The sequence below is a fragment of the Corythoichthys intestinalis genome, chromosome 2 (assembly GCF_030265065.1).
Source record: "Corythoichthys intestinalis isolate RoL2023-P3 chromosome 2, ASM3026506v1, whole genome shotgun sequence".
Taxonomy (NCBI): domain Eukaryota; kingdom Metazoa; phylum Chordata; class Actinopteri; order Syngnathiformes; family Syngnathidae; genus Corythoichthys; species Corythoichthys intestinalis.
Genome location: NC_080396.1, coordinates 73,814,539 through 73,832,991, shown reverse-complemented (window position 1 = coordinate 73,832,991; position 18,453 = coordinate 73,814,539). Strand labels below are relative to the sequence as shown.

The 18,453-nt window shown below is 39.6% G+C and overlaps 1 protein-coding gene across 1 annotated transcript in view; it reads left to right on the top strand.

The window, feature by feature from the left end:
• Nucleotides 1–14,951, top strand: part of LOC130911845 (synaptophysin-like) — a 32,235-nt gene extending 17,284 nt beyond the window's left edge. The window contains exons 3-7 of the mRNA XM_057829445.1: nt 1,976–2,100; nt 2,353–2,551; nt 2,617–2,808; nt 2,896–3,196; nt 12,777–14,951. Of these exons, the coding sequence (XP_057685428.1) occupies nt 1,976–2,100; nt 2,353–2,551; nt 2,617–2,808; nt 2,896–3,177 (798 nt within the window). The 3' untranslated portion in view covers nt 3,178–3,196; nt 12,777–14,951. The remainder of the gene's footprint in view (nt 1–1,975; nt 2,101–2,352; nt 2,552–2,616; nt 2,809–2,895; nt 3,197–12,776) is intronic.
• The last annotated feature ends 3,502 nt before the right edge of the window (nt 14,952–18,453 follow it).

Below are 18,453 nucleotides of genomic sequence, written 5' to 3'. Positions count from 1 at the left end.
TATAACAATAAATAAGAACCTCAGTAAAACAATAAAGTTGTCAACATATTTGAACTTAAATATTAAATCTGTCAAATAAAAGTGCAAGTGCATTAGTCCCCTGAGTTGTTTACACAAAATATAACAATATAGAACTGCAAAACTGCAACAAAGTTGTAAAAATATTTAATAAATATTAAGTATCAAAACTTTATGTGCAGCTGTTCTATAGTTATTTGAAAAATACGATTTACAGTTAATTTAAATATAAAAGAAACAGAAACTCAATTGAACTTGTAAATAATTGAACTGAATAACAGCAAATAACTGATGAATAACAGAACCATTTTAACTCCCAAATTTATGTATTTGTCTGCATATCGTCCACCTTCCTTGCTCAGCAATTCTCAACTGGGTCTCATAGGTTTTTGGCCAAGACTACTAGTTTATCCACCATTGCAGGCTTGAGACAACAACGTTGGCACGTAACAATGTTCCCACCTGTACTAAAAAGCCTCTGATGGGAAGCTCGTAGCAGGAATGCATAGATACCTGCGTTTTAAATGGTCCCACATGTTCGACGGATTACTTCTTGTTGAGGCAACCATGGCGAGGCACTGTCAACAGGGCTGTTTTTTGTTCCTTATATTCTTGTCGATAGCCAAAATACTTCCAAAACTCCTTTTGGAGACAGTCTTCCCTATTCAACGTGCTGCTTGATTGCTTGCTTTCACTTTGAAAACGGCCCCTCCTCCCTCCGCTCTGCTGTTCGGCCCCTCCTCCCTCCACTCCGCTCTAGCAGGGGAGGGGGAGGAGCCGATGACTGCGAGCTGGAGAGAATGAGAGACTGCACTCTCTTTCTCGCTCCTTGCTCAAAACAAACGTTTGTGGATTTAAAAAAATGAAATGAAAAAACTATCGCACGTCCTTGCGATGGGACTATTGCGCATGCGCACATCGCGATGGCGATGTTTAAACGATATATCGTTCAGGCCTACTTTCTGTACATTTAGGCTGATTTCCTAATAATTTTAGGGCCACTTCCTTAATCATTGGTCACTTTCTGTTAATTTTGGAGCATTCATGGGTAATTTCATGTACATTTTGTCTCAGTTCCTATTGATTTTAGGGCACATAAGGGTCATTTCCTGTTTATTTGTCACGTCCTGTTAATTTTAAGGCATTTCTGGGTCACTTTCTGTTTATTGGTCACCTCCTGTTGATTTTAAGGCATTTCTGGGTCACTTCTTGTACATTTGGGCTCATTTCCTATTGATTTTAGGGCACTTCCGAGTCACTTCCTGATTATTGGTCTCTTCCTGTTTATTTTGGGGCATTCCAGGGTCATTTTGTGTCATTTTCTATTGATTTTAGGGCATTTCTGGGTCACTTCTTGTACATTTTGGCTCGTTCCCTATTGATTTTAAGGCATTTCTGGATCACTTCTTGTACATTTGAGCTCATTTCCTATTGATTTTAGGGCACTTCCGAGTCACGATCTCTTCCTGTTTATTTTGGGGCATTCCTGGGTCATTTTGGCTCATTTCCTATTGATTTTAGGGCATTTCCAGCTCACTTCCTGTTAATTTTGGGGCATTCTTGGGTTATTTTGTCTCATTTTTTATTGATTTTAGGGCATTTCTGGGTCACTTCCTTGTAATTTGTCACTGCCTGTTGATTTTTGAGCATTCACGAGTAATTTCATGTACATTTGTCTCATTTCATATTGATTTTAGGGCATTTAAGGGTGATTTCCTGTTTATTTGTCACTTCTTGTTGATTTTGTGGCATTTCAGGGGTCACTTCCTGTTCATTTTGGTTCGATTTGATGGCATTTCCACGTCAATCCCTTTTCATTGGTCTCTTCCTGTTGATTTTGGGGCATACACGGCTTCACTTCCTGTACATTTTGGTGCAAAAAGTGTCAATGAGAAGTTTCGGGGTATCCGTTTGTGTCAGACTCCAATGTTGAAACTGTCTTTGTTTGTTCTCGCAGATCTTCGCCATCTTCGCCTTCTCCACATGCGGCAGTTACTCCGGCATGTTCAAGATGAGCGTGGAGTGTAAAAATCGCTCGGACAGCGACCTTGGCATTGAAGTACAATTTGAATATCCATTCAGGTACTCGTCCTTCATCTAAATGAGCGACATTGTAGTCAACTTGTCTTGATGAATCCATACTGTAGATGAATCACATTTTAATCTTACTATTTGTCCAAAAAGTATCTTACCATTAAATTAACCCTGAACAAACTAACAACTAAACAGCTATGGGCCTTGAAATCAACAGGAAGTGACCAAAAATCCACAGGAAGTGACCCATAGTAGAGCAAAGCATCCCCATGCAGAAATGTCATCTTCTTGTTGTTTTAGGCTCCATCAGGTTTACTTTGACGCACCCACCTGTAAAGGCGGGAACCCTGAGCGACTCTTCCTGGTGGGCGACTACTCTTCGTCGGCCGAGTTTTTCGTCACCATCGGCGTCTTCTCCTTCCTCTACTCCATGGCGGCCCTCTCCGTCTACTGTTTCGTGCTGGAGAAGTACCGCGAGAACAACAAGGGCCCGCAGATCGTAAGTGGAGGGGGTGCGGGGCAAGGCCGGGATGCCCGAGGATAACGGCGCCCACCCTTTGTCAGGACTTTGTGGTGACGGCAGTCTTCGCCTTCATGTGGCTGGTGTCATCCTGTGCCTGGGCCAAGGGTCTATCGGACGTGAAGACGGCGACTGATCCCGAGAAGGTCATCGGTTTTATCACCGCCTGCGACGAGCGGGAGAACCGCTGCCGGGAGGTCTATGACCCTAAGGTCTCCGGCCTCAACACCTCGGTGGTGAGTAGGGTTAGAGCGCGGGTGGCGAACCGGCGGCCCGTCGATAGTCAAAACAGCCGCGGTTGAACATCCGGATGTGTCCGGCAGGCTTTCGGCTTCATCAACCTGATCCTGTGGATCGGCAACCTGTGGTTCGTCTTCAAGGAGACGGGCTGGATGGCCGCCTTTGCCGGAACGTACATGCCGTCTCAGGAGAAGCAGCCGGCCCCCGACGCTTTCGCCCAGGGCGGCTACGCTCAGCAGGACCCCTACGCCGGCTCCCAGGGAGGCTACCAGCCCGAGTACGGCCAGCAGGGGGGGTACAACGAGGACGCCGGCTACGGACAGGGATACGAGCAGCAGCCCACCTCCTACTCCAATCAGATGTGAGCCGCTGTGCTGCGGGATGGTGAGTAGTAAAATATCAACATAATATATCGCATAACATAACATAGCATGACATACATAACATAACCTACAGTAATTCAACGCAACAGCAAAGCGTAGTGTAGCATAGCATAACATAGCATAAAATAAAATAGGAATATAACCTAGTCTAGCATAACATAACACAACATAATAATATAACCTAGCTTCGCATAACATGACATAGTATAACAATATAGCCTAGCATAACATAACACAACATAACCATATAGCCTACCCTAACATAAAAATATAGCCTAGCATAACATAACACAACATAACAATATAGTCCAGCCTGGCATAGCAACACAAAATAACAACATAGCCTACCCTGAAATAACACAGCATAACAATATAGCCTAGCATAACATAACACAACATAACAATATAGCCTACCCCAGGGGTCAGGAACCTATGGCTCACGAGCCACATATGGCTCTTTTGACGGCTGCATCTGGCTCGCAGACAAATCTTCAATTATTAAAAAAAAAAAAAAAAGTTTCGTTATGTAATGGGAAGGGCGCTAGGACCTCAGGGAAAACCTGGCGGGCGGAAGGGCCACAGGGGAAGCGTTAAGAAGAGCAACCAGTAAGGGTTGCTCACATTTTTTCCATTTGGCAAGCCAGTGATCAGGCGACATTCAGGACAGGTGCGGCAGTGGAGAACGTCTGAAAAGTCTGATGATGCGTGTGGCAGTCAGTTGAAATAATAGCTATGCATCTGTAGTGTGGTGCAGACGGAGATTAAATGCTTCAGTCTGTTGCTATACATTTAATTTTGTTTTATTTTCATTTTTCTTGCACAGCTGAAACAAGAAAAAACAACAACGTCTGTCTCGCACTGCTGCACATAGATGGCTCATTTCTTATTCGCTCTGAAATGTGAATTCTTATATGATTATATTAATTAAAAAATTAAACACGTTTTTGTGACAAAACATTGAACTTATGCATTTTAGACACTACTAGCATTCACTCGTCGTCCGCTCCCCATTACAAACACATCTGTAGTCATACATAAACATACCTAATGATGAACATATTTCTGAACTATATGAACACACAGTACACATCACAATCATCCTAAAATAAAGCAATCCGCTAATATACACAGTCAAATTACACTCTTTTTCTCACCTGAAACAGGAAAAAAAATACTAGTTTACAACATCCGTCTCGTATTGCTGCAAAGACGGCTCATTTCTTATTCGCTCTAAAATGCGACCATTTATTGCCCATGCACGCCAAGAAGCGTAAGTAAAACAGTCTTTTCAGGCCAGAGGTTGCGCTAGACACTTTCGTTGTCTGTCATTTTGACTGACAGGGTCATAAAAATCCAGTCATAATCTATTTTTACCAGTCACTTAAATTTTTAAAATGATAATGATGACATATTCAATAGTATTTAGTTTTCATTTATTTTTAATTAATATTGTAACGCTTGCTTGGCGGCGAAAAATTAGTCACGGAAGTTGTATTTTTCTCCCTCTTTTTACTCTGCTTACCGCCAACGCCAACAAAACAACTCCACTCCCAAAGAAAAAGAGGCAACTATATAGACCCCAATCACCAACGTCACACAATGATCTTAATTGTGGTTGTCAGCCCAAAATCTTCTAAATATATATTAAATGCATCTTACCAGATATAAAATGACTACTACATAGTCTGTGGATCGTTTGGTGGCCAGATTTCTTGTCGAATTACAGCAGTCCATCTCGCTCTCCTCTTCGGGTCTCTCAGAATACGGTAGAACTTCAAGTCTCTCCGTCTATCTTCTCTGTTACTGCAACCAACCGCCACACACGCCTTCGCATTTTTGATTATTAATGTTAACGAGCAGAAAAACACGCCGTAATAGGAGGCATGTACGTAGTGGTAATGTGTAAACACGACGAGCTGACGGACAATATGGCTGCTGCAGTCAGGGGGCGGAGTTGTGACGTCATGTGATTGGGGTCTATAGACAAGTTTCCTGAGCGAAATATGGGTGCCGCCATCTTGGAAAATGTCTGCTTCGCACTTCCGGTCCGGTCGAGTAGCAGTGTATTGACGACGATAAAACTACGAAATCAAGCCAGAGCAACCCATGGAATCTTCAAAAATTGATTCAGCACGACCTAGATGACACGTAGATGAGATTGGATGGCAGTTCGTGTAACTTCGTTGATCATTCGTGGACAAAATTATTAACAACGGTCAGCCTGTGTTAACGTGAGGAATGGATTGATACTACGGCCATTAGTGACCAAAATGTGGTGAAATTACAAGTTATATTACATTTGCCGACTGCAGAAGGGCTGACATGGATTGTTTTGTTACAAGGAAATGCTACAAGGTTATGTACATATGATGTAAACACAAATAGTATGTCATTCTTTTTTTTATTGCAGGCATTGATCGCAATAAAACATTTAGACATGATTCAATTTCTTGTTTTATTTAAAACGATTGGTGCACTCCAAAACAGGTCAATAAATCACATTTATAAAGTATTGCAAAAATAGCATACGAGAATGTGATATCAGACCGCAGAGCTCCGGAGCCTCGTGAACAAATAGCGACATCACGGAGGCCCTCGGCGGCATTTAGATGTGCTTTTTTCCCGTCCTCGGTAATTCCAACTCCAATACCATATATTTAAAGATGCTACCGTTCACAAGTTCGTAGTTGGATCACGGCGATCTCGGCGAACCACCGTCTGTCACAATTCCTGCCTCTCTCTCGGCCTCTCCCGGGAGTCGAGCTGTCGTCATCATTGTGGAACGCAAACGATATATGTTCGATATATGTCCATCAACGTACAAGTCAAGTTGTCTTCCCTTTTATAAAAGCATTTCCCAGCTGTAAACAAACGAATAAAAACTTATAACACTTGGATTTATGCGGTGCATTCAAACACGATTAGCAACAGGCGGCTAGCAGCAGTAGCAGAAGCTAGTTGTTGTAAAAATGATTAAACTTCGTGATTACAATAATCATCGTAATATCAATAGCAAAGGCAACAAGTCGTTTCATGCGCCAGATTTTAGGTTTCGTATTTTTAGAGCACATTACCTTCCATAACAGCGGGGGCATGACTGCAGGAGCTGTCAGTTTTGTACATCTCCTTCCCTCCCACCTGTATGACGAGTACGAGCACCCATGGTTTGGAAATCGACATGGTACGAAGCATGGAGGCCTTGGCTTGGTTCTCCACCCGCCTACATCAAAATAACCTTCCCGGGATCTTGTATAAAGACCTTCCAACTTCGATTCCACCGCCATTGACTTCAACGGTAAACAGGCGGAAACGGAAGGGGAAGGAAGACATAAGGAAGTAAACCGGAAGTACCTCGGAAACTTGTCTATACACAGGCGGCAATCTAGTCCACCAATGGGATGACGCGCTGGCACACCGGGTGCACCAATAAGAACCTCGCGTTGATGTGTCAATCACGGTGCTGCCGCCAGACCACGGTGACGCTACAATATTCTGACAGAATAGCCAACGACGTCATGCATCAAGAGAGACAATAGCTAATTAATATGCCACCCTGTGGTCTGGGGTGTGAATTGCAACCTGTCAAAATGACGGACGGACTTCAGTTTTTTCCGTCACCGTTTTAAAAAACCGGTCAACGACGGAAAATATTCGGTTAACGCGACCCCTGTTTCAGGCTGAAACTTGTGTGTATATTTTCCACAAACACAACGAAATAAGATGCAACATTTTGAACATAGGGTGAATCTATGTGTGGATACAACAAAATATTAAAATAAATATTTTAATAGTATTTAATTATTGTTAATTATTTAATGAAATTAAATTATTATTATTATTTATATAAGTTATTAAAAAGAATTGAGAGACTTATTGTACTTTTACAGTGTTGAGATTACATAAAATGCACATATTACTTGTATTTTTACCGTATTGGCCCGAATATAAGATGGCCTTGATTATAAGACGACCCCCTCTTTTTCAAGACTCAAGTTTGAAAAAAGACTTTTTGAGCACCAAATTAAATTTTATACAGAAAATAATAACGGTACATCTGAAACAAATGATTATAACAATATATTTGAGAGAAAAAGCATGTTATTTGTAAACTAAACTAAACTATATGTAAACTAAAGTGCAATCACATTCGTAAATGAATGGCTTCTGGTTTTTGAAATGTAAATAAACCAATCTATTGTGGTAATAACTGCATTAACTATCAAAGTGAAGTCTAACTAACTGTGGTCTTGAAACAAATCTGAATTAGGAAAAACAATGCAATAAAATAATGCAAACTGGTTAAATTTGAGAGTAGCTGAGATCTGTCATGACAGAACATCGCTTTAATGATATCTGGCGCCATCTAGCATCGTGAATGGGTATAATGTCTAGACCGCGAATATAAGACGACACCCACTTTTTCAGTCTCATTTCAATGCGGGCCAGTGCGGTAATTTTAAACATATTCTATGGCTCTCACAGAATTACCTTTAAGAATATGTGTTGTTTGTGGCTCTATCAGCCAAAAAGGTTCCCGACCCCTGGCCTTGCCTAACATAACAATATAGCCTAGCATAACATAAAACAGCATAAGAATATAGCCTAGCCTAGCATAACACAGCATAATAGCATAGCCTAGCCTACCATAACATTACACAACATAACAATATAGCCTACCCTAGCATAACAGAGAATAACAATATAGCCTAGCATAATTTAACAGCGTAATTATCATATCATAACACAGCATAACATAACACAACACAGCATTATTTCGCATAACATATCATAATTTAGCATTGCATAACACAGCATATCATAATACTGCTGAAATTAGCATAGCATAACACATTATTATTTAGCATAGCATAACAGCATAGCAAATCACAGCATTATTTAAAATTGCATAACACAGCATAGCAAATCACAGAATTATTTAAAATAACAATGGCATAAAAGAGCATTATTAAGGTACGTTTAAGACATCATACTAATATAGCCTATCCTAGCATAACATTACAGACTATAACAATATAGCCTAGCCTAGCATAATTTAACACCGCAGACTTCATCATATCACAACACAGCATAATTTAGCATAGCATAACACATCATGGCATTCCACAGCATTATTTAGCATAGCATAATACAGCATTCTTTAGCTAAGTTTAACACATCATAGCATAAACCAGCAGAATTTAGCATAACATATCATAATTAATTTAGCATCGCATAACACAGCCGAAATAAATAACATAAATAAATTAGCATAGCCTAACGCATCATTATTTAGCATAGCATAACCAGTGTTGTTAATAACGGCGTTAGAATACAACGGCGTTACTAACGGCGTTATTTTCTTCAGAGTTGAGTAATCTAATTAATTACTTTTCTCATCATGGCAACGCCATTACCGTTACTGAGGCGGGAAAGGCGTGCGTTATTATGCGTTAATATGTTGGTTGACTGACGCGAGAAAATGAGAAAGACGGACTCACGGAGACGAGAGAACAGAGCAGGAGTGGGGAGGAGGCAAGAGAGTGTGACGCCATTGCAAACGCGATGCTACTATGCTATGTGGCTCAAATATTGCTTGACTGTAGCCGATAGCCTACAAACTGCGCCCACATGATGCTTCGGTAGATATCACATATATACAGAACTAGATGCAAATGACAGACACGGCTGCATTAGCAACATGTATAATAAAGAACTAGATGCGTTAGTAAACAGCGTCATCTTAAAGCAGTACACATCTCAGGAAGGCTTTGTTGTAGAGAACCTTCCTAGTGACCCTAAGTAACTTCTTATCTAAAATGCTTAAGTCAAAATCTTGACTTAAATCTATCTTTAAATGAAGCAGTTTTAAAACTTACACATGTAGAAAGTAGACAGAAGGGAACTAATGCAATAACGGGAGCAATTTTAACAACTTTAACGGTTAATTCACAACATTAAATGACTTCCACACATAGGAAAGGTTACTATCTAGTTATCGCAATACCCCTGTGTCTCGTTAAATTTAGGGTAAAAAAACATGAAAATTATTACCAGTTACTTTGCCAAGTAACTAATTAGTCTTACATTCAGGTAACTGAGTTACTAACGCAATTACTTTTTGGGAGAAGTAATTTGTAACTGTAATTAATTACTTGTTTAAAGTAAGATTAACAACACTGATCATAACACAGCATAGCAAATTAGCAATATTTAGAATAGCATAACAGAGCATTACTCAGCTACGTTTAACACATCTCAATCAATCAATCAATCAAATTTATTCATATAGCCCTTTACAAAACCCGAAAGGTCCCCAAAGTGCTTTACAACAAAGACAAATATGGCACATAGTAAATAAAAGGCAGGAAAGTATTATACAATGACATTAGGGAGAAAAGAAAAGAAAAAAGAAACGAAACAGCGAATCAAGATCAGTCAGACAGCAAACAAAACAATAAAACAGATAAAATCCGAAAACATTAAAAACCCTAAAGAAATAAAACCAGGCTAAACTAATTTTGGGGAAAGGCGAGTCTAAAAAGGTGTGTCTTTAAACGAGATTTAAAAAGGCCCAAATTTGTAGTGGTGCGGATTTCAGGGGGAAGACTATTCCATAACCTGGGTGCAGCAACCGCAAAAGATCGGTCTCCCCACTGTTTGAGTTTGGACCCTGGGACTTGCAAATGAAGTTGGCCGGTAGAGCGAAGACTCCTGCCAGAGTTACGGATGGTTAAAATTTCTGATAAGTAAGAAGGAGCCTGGCCATTGATAGAATTAAAAACAAACAGTAAAAGTTTAAAATCAATTCTAAAATGGACTGGAAGCCAGTGGAGCGATGACAGCACGGGGGTAATATGTTCACGTCTAGGTGTATCTGTTAAAAATCGAGCAGCAGCATTTTGAACAAGTTGGAGACGAGAAACCGAGGATTTAGAAAGACCAACATAAAGTGCGTTGCAGTAATCCAGCCTTGAGCTTATAAAAGCGTGAATTGCTTTTTCCAGGTCGTGGCGAGTAAGAAAAGGCTTCACTTTGGCCAAGAGACGGAGCTGGAAAAAACTTGCTCTTACAACAGAACTAATCTGTTTTTCAAAGTTGAGCCTGCAATCGAATATCACTCCGAGATTTTTAACATGTGTTTTAAAAAAGGGAGCCAGAATGCCAGGGTTGGGCTCAAGGGCATTTAACATAGAAGGTGTGCCAAAAGTAATATATTCAGTTTTGCTTTCGTTAAGATGTAAAAAGTTTTGCGCTAGCCACTGCTTCACATCGGATATGCACTCCATTAATTTAGTGAGAGCAGTTTGTCCGTTGGGTCTCAGGGGGAGATACAGCTGCAGGTCATCAGCATAAAAATGAAAAGAGATATTATGTTTTTTTATAACTGATCCTAAAGGTAGGAGATAGAGTGCAAAGAGAACAGGCCCTAAAACGGAGCCTTGTGGCACCCCACAAGACAGAGAGGTTTGTGAGGAGGAAAATTCCCCAATCATTACTGAGAAGGTCCTATGTTCCAGGTATGATTTAAACCACTGTAGAGCTTTACCACGGATACCTATAAAGTGTTCTAAACGAGATACAAGGACTGTGTAGTCGACTGTATCAAATGCTGCTGTGAGATCTAGTAAAACAAGGATTGCTGGGTTTCCATTATCTAGAGAAAGGGCAATGTCGTTGTGCACTTTTAACAGTGCTGACTCAGTGCTATGTCTGGACATGAAGCCTGATTGAAACTTGTCGAGGGTGGAGTTTGTCTCTAGAAATGTTTGCAATTGAATAAAAACAACTTTTTCTAAAACTTTAGAAAGGAAAGACAAGTGGGAGACGGGTCTAAAATTGGACAGCACGGAGGAGTCGAGATGGGGTTTTTTAAGAAGGGGTCTGACTACAGCCTGTTTGAAGGCAGCTGGGACAGAACCGGTACTGAGAGAGTTATTTATAAGAGCCAGCAGACTTGGTCCGAGGCAACTAAAGACATCTTAGCATAACACGGTTGAATTTACCATAGCATAATAAATCATAATCTAGCATTGCATATCACAGCATATCATAACACAACCGAAATTAGCATAGTATAACGCAGCATTGTTTAGCATAGCATAACACAGCATAGCAACTCAAAGCATTATTTACCATAGCATAACATATCATAATTTAGCTTTGCATATCACCGCATATCGTAACACAACCGAAATTAGCATACGCAGCATTGTTTAGCCTAACATAACACAGCATAACAATATAGCCAAGCTAACATAACCAAGCATAACAATACAGCCAAGCCTAACACATCATTATTTAGCATAGCATAATGCAGCATAGCAAATCAGCAATATTTAGAATAGCATAACAGAGCATTATTCAGCTACGTTTAACACGTCTTAGCATAACACGGCAGAATTTACCACAGCATAATATATCATAATTTAGCATTGCATATCACAGTATATCATAACACAACCGAAATTAGCATAGTATAACTTAGCATTGTTGATCATAGCATAACACAGCATAGCAACTCACATTATTTAGCATAGAATGACAGAGCATAGCATAACACAACAATAACACATGAACAAAACATTAACACAACATCCATACATAATTTAGCCTAACATAACACAGCATAACGATATAGCCAAGCCTTACACAACCGAGCATAACAATATAGCCTAGCCTAACATACCACAGCATAACAATATAGCCTACTCTAGCATAACATAACAGAGCATACATAACAACGTAGCCTTGTTTAGCATAATAACACAGCATACTTTATCGTATCATAACAAAACATAACACAGGATAATTTAGCATTACATACGGCATAACACAGCATATCATAACGCAGCATAATTTATCATAGTATAACACAGCATAGCATTCCACAGCATTATTTAGCTAAATTTAACACATTATTACATAACACAGCAAAATTTAGCATAACATATCATAATTTAGCATAGCATAACACATCATATCATACAGCAAACCATAACAATAACACAACATTAATACATAATTTAGTACAGTATATCATAACACAACATAATTTAGCATAACACAAAATATCAAAACACATCATAATTTAGCATAGCATTGCATAACATAACAGGGCATTAACACAACATTAACAAAACATTACCTTATAATTTAGCATAGCATATCATAACACTTCATTAACAAAACATAACATAACATGTCCTGTCCCTTTATATTGACTTTACCTACAAAATTGAATATCTTTTTAAAATGATACATTATTAATTTGTCCACAAGATGTCACTATCATCACTCCATGTTTTTCTATGCTATTTCCATGCGAGCTTGACTACTCCAAGTGGCGACTTACTTATACAGCAGGCAAAAAAAGAGACCACTGTAGTTTGAAGAAATTCCTTGAGAGCCTCAAGGGCTTTACCTTTACATACATACATACATACATACATACATACATACATATACATAACAGGACCGACTGCAGAAATGCATATGAAAAGTATTTCAGTTTTTTTCTGGTATTTGTTAAAAGAGCAAGTACAACACATAACCGCTGTCCTTCCTTTTTGTCCTCTTTGCAGGCTGAGCCGGCGATTCCGCCGCTGGCGTTTCTGCACTCGTCTGTTAGTCTCTTTGTGTACATGTGAGTTGACTTGAGTGGAGTGGAGTGGGGTGGGGCGCTCTTTGCTGTAACATGATGTTTCTTCTCGTGATGTATTTAAGTGTAGAAGACGACGGACGGAGAGAGGGACAGAGAGATCCCTCGCTCGTCCGTTTGCTCACGCCAGAAAAACTTGAATACAAAAACCAAAACATTCATTCGAGAGGAAAAAGACTTCCGGGGGAACAACATAGTCCTATTTAACTGGAGAGAATGTATTGTCTGTGCTGTGTAAATATCCACATGCTAATACACTATATATATATATATAAATATATATAGAAATAGAAATATATGATTTGTGGGGATGCTTTGCAAAGCAAAGCTCCCCATGTATGATATCGCCATTTTTTTCCTGTCGACGTGGATGGGAAAAAAATTGTGATTTTATATGTGGGGAGCTTTGCTTTGCAAAGCATCCCCACAATAAGGTAGGACCGGGAGAGCCCAAATGTCATCAATAGATATTATATATAATTGTTCGCTGCCAGCCCAGCCTTACAGGATGTGCTTTTATAGTTAGTAAAAAATAAAACTCATTATGGCCATAGATGTCCAATTTATTTGGACTAGGAAGGTTCAAGAAATCAATATATGTGTCATTGTGGGGATGCTTTGCAAAGTAAAAATAAACCATTCCGCCAAAACTTCCCCTCATGGCAGATTCGTGTCCCTCATAAATGATTTCCATTCACTCGGATTGAATTTTTTGATTGATTGAGTCGGATCTGAAAAAAAAAAACCTTAAATTTCACTTAAAAATCTTCCAAAATGAGCAGAAAGGGACCCAAATCAACAAAAAGTGATCGTTAAGTGCCCCGAAATTAACAGGAAGTGACTCAAAAGTAATGTGAAGTGATCTGGATGAAATAACCTAAAATGTACAGGAAGTGACCTGCAAAAAAATCTCCATTGTCTGTCATTATTTTTCACAAAAATACTTCCAGAAATTGCCTCTAAATGAGACCAAAAATGTACATGAAATGCCCCAAAACCAACAGGAAGTGATCTAAAACCAATAAGACGTGATCTGGAAATAAGAGGAAACAACCTAAAATGTACAAGAAGTGACCTGCAAAAAAATTCTATAGTTGGTCTTTATTTTTAACAAAAAATACTTCCAGGAATTGTCCCTCAATTAGCAGTAAGTGACCAAAAATGTACAGGAAGCAACCCAAAACCAACATCCAGTAATCTGTAAATAAGAGGAAATAACCTGAAATGTACAGGAAGTGACCTGCAAAAAAATCTCCATTGTTGGTCTTCATTTTTAACAAAAAAGCATTCAGAAATCGCCCCGAAATTAGCAGTAAGTGACCAAAAATGTACAGGAAGTGACCCAAAACCAACAGGAATTGATCTGGAAATAAGAGGAAACAACCTAAAATGAACAGGAAGTGACCTGCAAAAAAATCTCCATTGTTGGTTAATATTTGTAACAAAAATACATCCATGAATTTTCCCTAACTTAGCAGTAAGTGACCATAAGTGTACAAGAAGTGCACCGAAACCAACAGGAAGTGACCTGAAAATGCCCCCAAATATTAGAAAATTATCCCAAATGTACCAGAAATTACCCTGGAATGCCCCAAAATGCACAGCAAGTGTCCCAAAATCAACAGGAAGTGACCTTGGAATGCCCCACAATGTACAGGAAGGGACCTGTAAGTCCCCTAAAATGAACAAGGAAGTGAGCCCTGTTAACACATTGCCTGGCATTGATAACAATCTACGTTTAATTCATTTAAACTGAGAGGACTGTCTGTGAAAGCACATCCTCGGTGATGGCATTTGGGCCCTCCCGCCTACCGTGTCGACCTGCCCTGCCTTTTCCTTTCCTATTTCTTTTCCATGTGTCCCTGGCAGGCAGGCAGACAGTTTGATTCTCTGTGTGTAGCTCTTCTAAATATGCCCAAATGAAATGAAATATACTCCGTGCTTAGTGGTGAATGACGTCTTGTGATACACCTTGGGATAGTGTTGTGTTTATCGTGGATGATGTATACATATTAGTATCGAGGAGAAGATTCTGCTGTATTCTTACTGTATGTGAAATCAAACAAACATCAAATAAACTTGAAATTATTCTGTTGAAGGTTCAACAGGGGACTTTTGTTCACTTTCCATATATCCATGCATTATCTACCGTTTAATCTGGGTTCGGGTCGCGGGGGCAGCAGCTTTAGCAGGGAAGCCCAGACTTTCCTCTCCCTAGCCACTACAACCAGATCCTCCGGCGAGATCCTAAGGTGTTCCCGGATAGTCTTTCCAGCGTGTCCTGGGTCGTCCCCGGGGCCTCCCGTCGGTGGGACATGCCCGGAACACCTTTCCGGGGAGGCATCCAAAGCAGATGTCTGAGCCGCCTCAGCTGGCTCCTCTCAACGCGGAGGAGTAGTGGCTCGACCCCGAGTCCCACCCGGATGACCAAGCTTCTCAACTTATCTCTAGGGAGAGCCTGGACACCCTCTGGATGAAACTCATTTTGGCCTCTTCTATTCGGGATCCTGTTGTTCATTTCAATTCAATTTTATTTGTATAGCCCTATATCACAACAAGGTTGTCTCAAAGGGCTTTGCAGAGGCAATATGATACACAATCAGAAACAGTAGATGAATTAATAAAGTTCAAGTCCTGGGCATTCCCCATCCTTATACCCTCCATGTCGGCAGGGGTCAGGATAGTCACAAGCCTGCGGCTGAAAAATAGCCCCTCCCCAGAGGGGATGGGGCAAAGGGGACATCAGGTGACTAGTGATGAAGAGACTAGTCAACTAGATATTAGAATTAGAAAAGAGAAATAAAGTAAGATAGGACTCAGTCGCTGAACTTCCCCAAGCGTTATAGCTTCTAGTGCAGCTTAGACAACTGTGAGTCTAGTCCGATTTCAACTAGCCTGACCATAAGCTTTGTCAAATAGGAATAGAATCGGCTTCTTTAATACTAGCTGGAAGCTGATTCCATAAGACGGGCTTAGTAGCTAAAGGCTCTAGCTCCTACTGTACTTTTAGAGACCCTGGGAACTACCAGTAGACCTGCATTCTGAGAATGGAGTGTTCTGTTGGGGCGGTGTGGAACCAGAGCATCGTTGCGAGATAAGATGGCCCCAAACCATTAATGGTGTTAATTGTAAGAAGCAGGATTTTAAATTTTATTCTAAACTCAACTGGAAGCCAGTGAAGGGCCTGGAGCACAGGGGTGATGTGCTCTCTTCTATTAGTTCCTGTTAAAAGAGTTGAAGCCTGAGACCTGGGCCACGGTCCCAGTGAAGCCTGGGACCGTGTGCTTTGGTCAGATGAGACCAAGATTGAAATTTTTGGCAACAAACACTCTAAGTGGGTCTGGCGTGCCTCGAAAAATGCGCATGCTGAAAAGCACCTCATACCCACTGTGAAGTATGGGGGTGGGTCAGTGATGCTGTGGGGCTGTTTCGCTTCCAAAGGCCCTGGGAATCTTGTTAGGGTGCATGGCATCATGAATGTTGAATGAATGAATTCTGTCTTTTCCCATTTTGCCAAACATTATAGGAGAAGATTAGGTGCTGTTTTGTTGGCAAAAGGGGGTTGTACAAAGTATTAACACCAGGGTTGATAATAATTGTGACACACATTATTTGATGTCAAATAATTCTTTCTTTATGTGGGAATTTTTCCCCACTGAATAAATGCACTTGTATTGAAGGTTGGATTTTTCTCTTTTTTTCCATTAAGGTCCCATATTATTTGATTAAAAAATATATTAGAAGCTAAAAAACACATCTTAACCAGGGGTGCCAATAATTATGGAGGGCACTGTATATATATATATATATATATATATATATATATATATATATATATATATATATAATATATATATATATATATATAATATATATATATATATATGTTAATGCTGTCAAATGTATCGCGTTAACGGGCTGTAATTAATTTTTAAAATTAATCACGTTAAAATATTTGACGCAATTAACGCACATGCCCCGCTCAAACAGATATTAAAATGACAGCACAGTGTCATGTGCACTTGTTACTTGTGTTTTTTGTTTCCCTCTGCTGGCGCTTTGGTGCGACTGAATTTATGGGTTAAAGCGCAGTGAGCATTGTGTAATTATTGGCATCAACAATGGCGACCTACTAGTTTATTTTTTGAGTGAAAATTTTACAAATTTTATTAAAACAATAACATTAAGAGGGGTTTTAATATAAAATTTCTATAACTTATACTAACATTTATCTTTTAAGAACTACAAGTCTTTCTATCCATGGATCGCTCTAACAGAATGTTAATGCCATCTTGTTGATTTATTGTTATAATAAACAAATACAGTACTTATGTACAGTATGTTGAATGTATATATCCATCTTGTGTCTTATCTTTCCATTCCAACAATAATTTACAGAAAAATACAGAATATTTTATAGATGGTTTGAATTGCAATTAATTACGATTAATTAATTCTTAAGCTGTGATTAACTCGATTAAAAATTTTAATCGTTTGACAGCCCTAATATATGTATTAATAAATGTTTTTTAATCACTTCAAATGTAAGGATTATATTTTAAACATGTTACTCTCCCACAGAATTATTTTTAAACAATAATAAAGTACAAAAACACTTGTCTTTATTTAATGCTTGATTGAGTGAGTCCACCGAAATCCGCTCAAGCTGCTCACTTAAAGCCTGAGTTATGCTCCTGCGTTGCAGTGACGGCGAAGTGACAATGGCGTCAGTAGCCACGTTTACATGCTGACTTTTATTCATACCGATTCAAATAATTCCGAATGGAAATTTCACATCAGCTGTTTACATGTCACTTCATCTATTCCGATCCAGCGTTTACATGGGACAGCCTTTATTCCGAAAGGACGTTTGACAACTGCCGTCTGACATGCGCAGATTAATCAAAACAAAGCGTCACGTTGCAAAACATGGAGATCGATCGTCAGATCAGCTGCTGTTTTAACTTTTCGAGTGGAAATAAAACTTCAGAATGATATGCCGTTCATTTAAAAAGTTGTGTGGGTGCGCTGTGCGTGTGCTTGGAAGCCATGTTGCAAGTGACGTTACTTACGTCACCAAGTGACGTCACCACGTCAGTACGGAGCATGCGCAGAAAGAACGCAACCAGACACCATTCCGCTTCCCTGTTTATATGATATAATTTTACTTCTAATCGGTTTGGGAAAAGGAATATTCCACCCCTGTGAATCGGAATGAAATTCCATTCGGTTTGGGCCTGTTCATTCCGAATGAGGTGTTTATATGGAATACATTTATTCGGTTTGAACAAATATTCCGATTGTAATTGGAATATTTAGCTCCATGTAAACGTGTCAAATGAGAATTCAATAGTTCTGCGCTGAGGGAACACGTTGCTCTGTAATTCACCGCCAAGCCACTAGAGGGGTGTGGCGTTATGTTGTACGGTTTTGGGGCATGCTTGTTGACTTCCTCTAGTCTAGTTTAACAGAGAAAAAATAAATAAACAACGCAAGATGGAACGCTTGAATGTGGATTTTGAGCTCATCAACATTGAATAAATGTTGATCATACAAATGTTGAGGCGCAGGCGACGCAGAAGACTGTTTCGAGGCGGTCT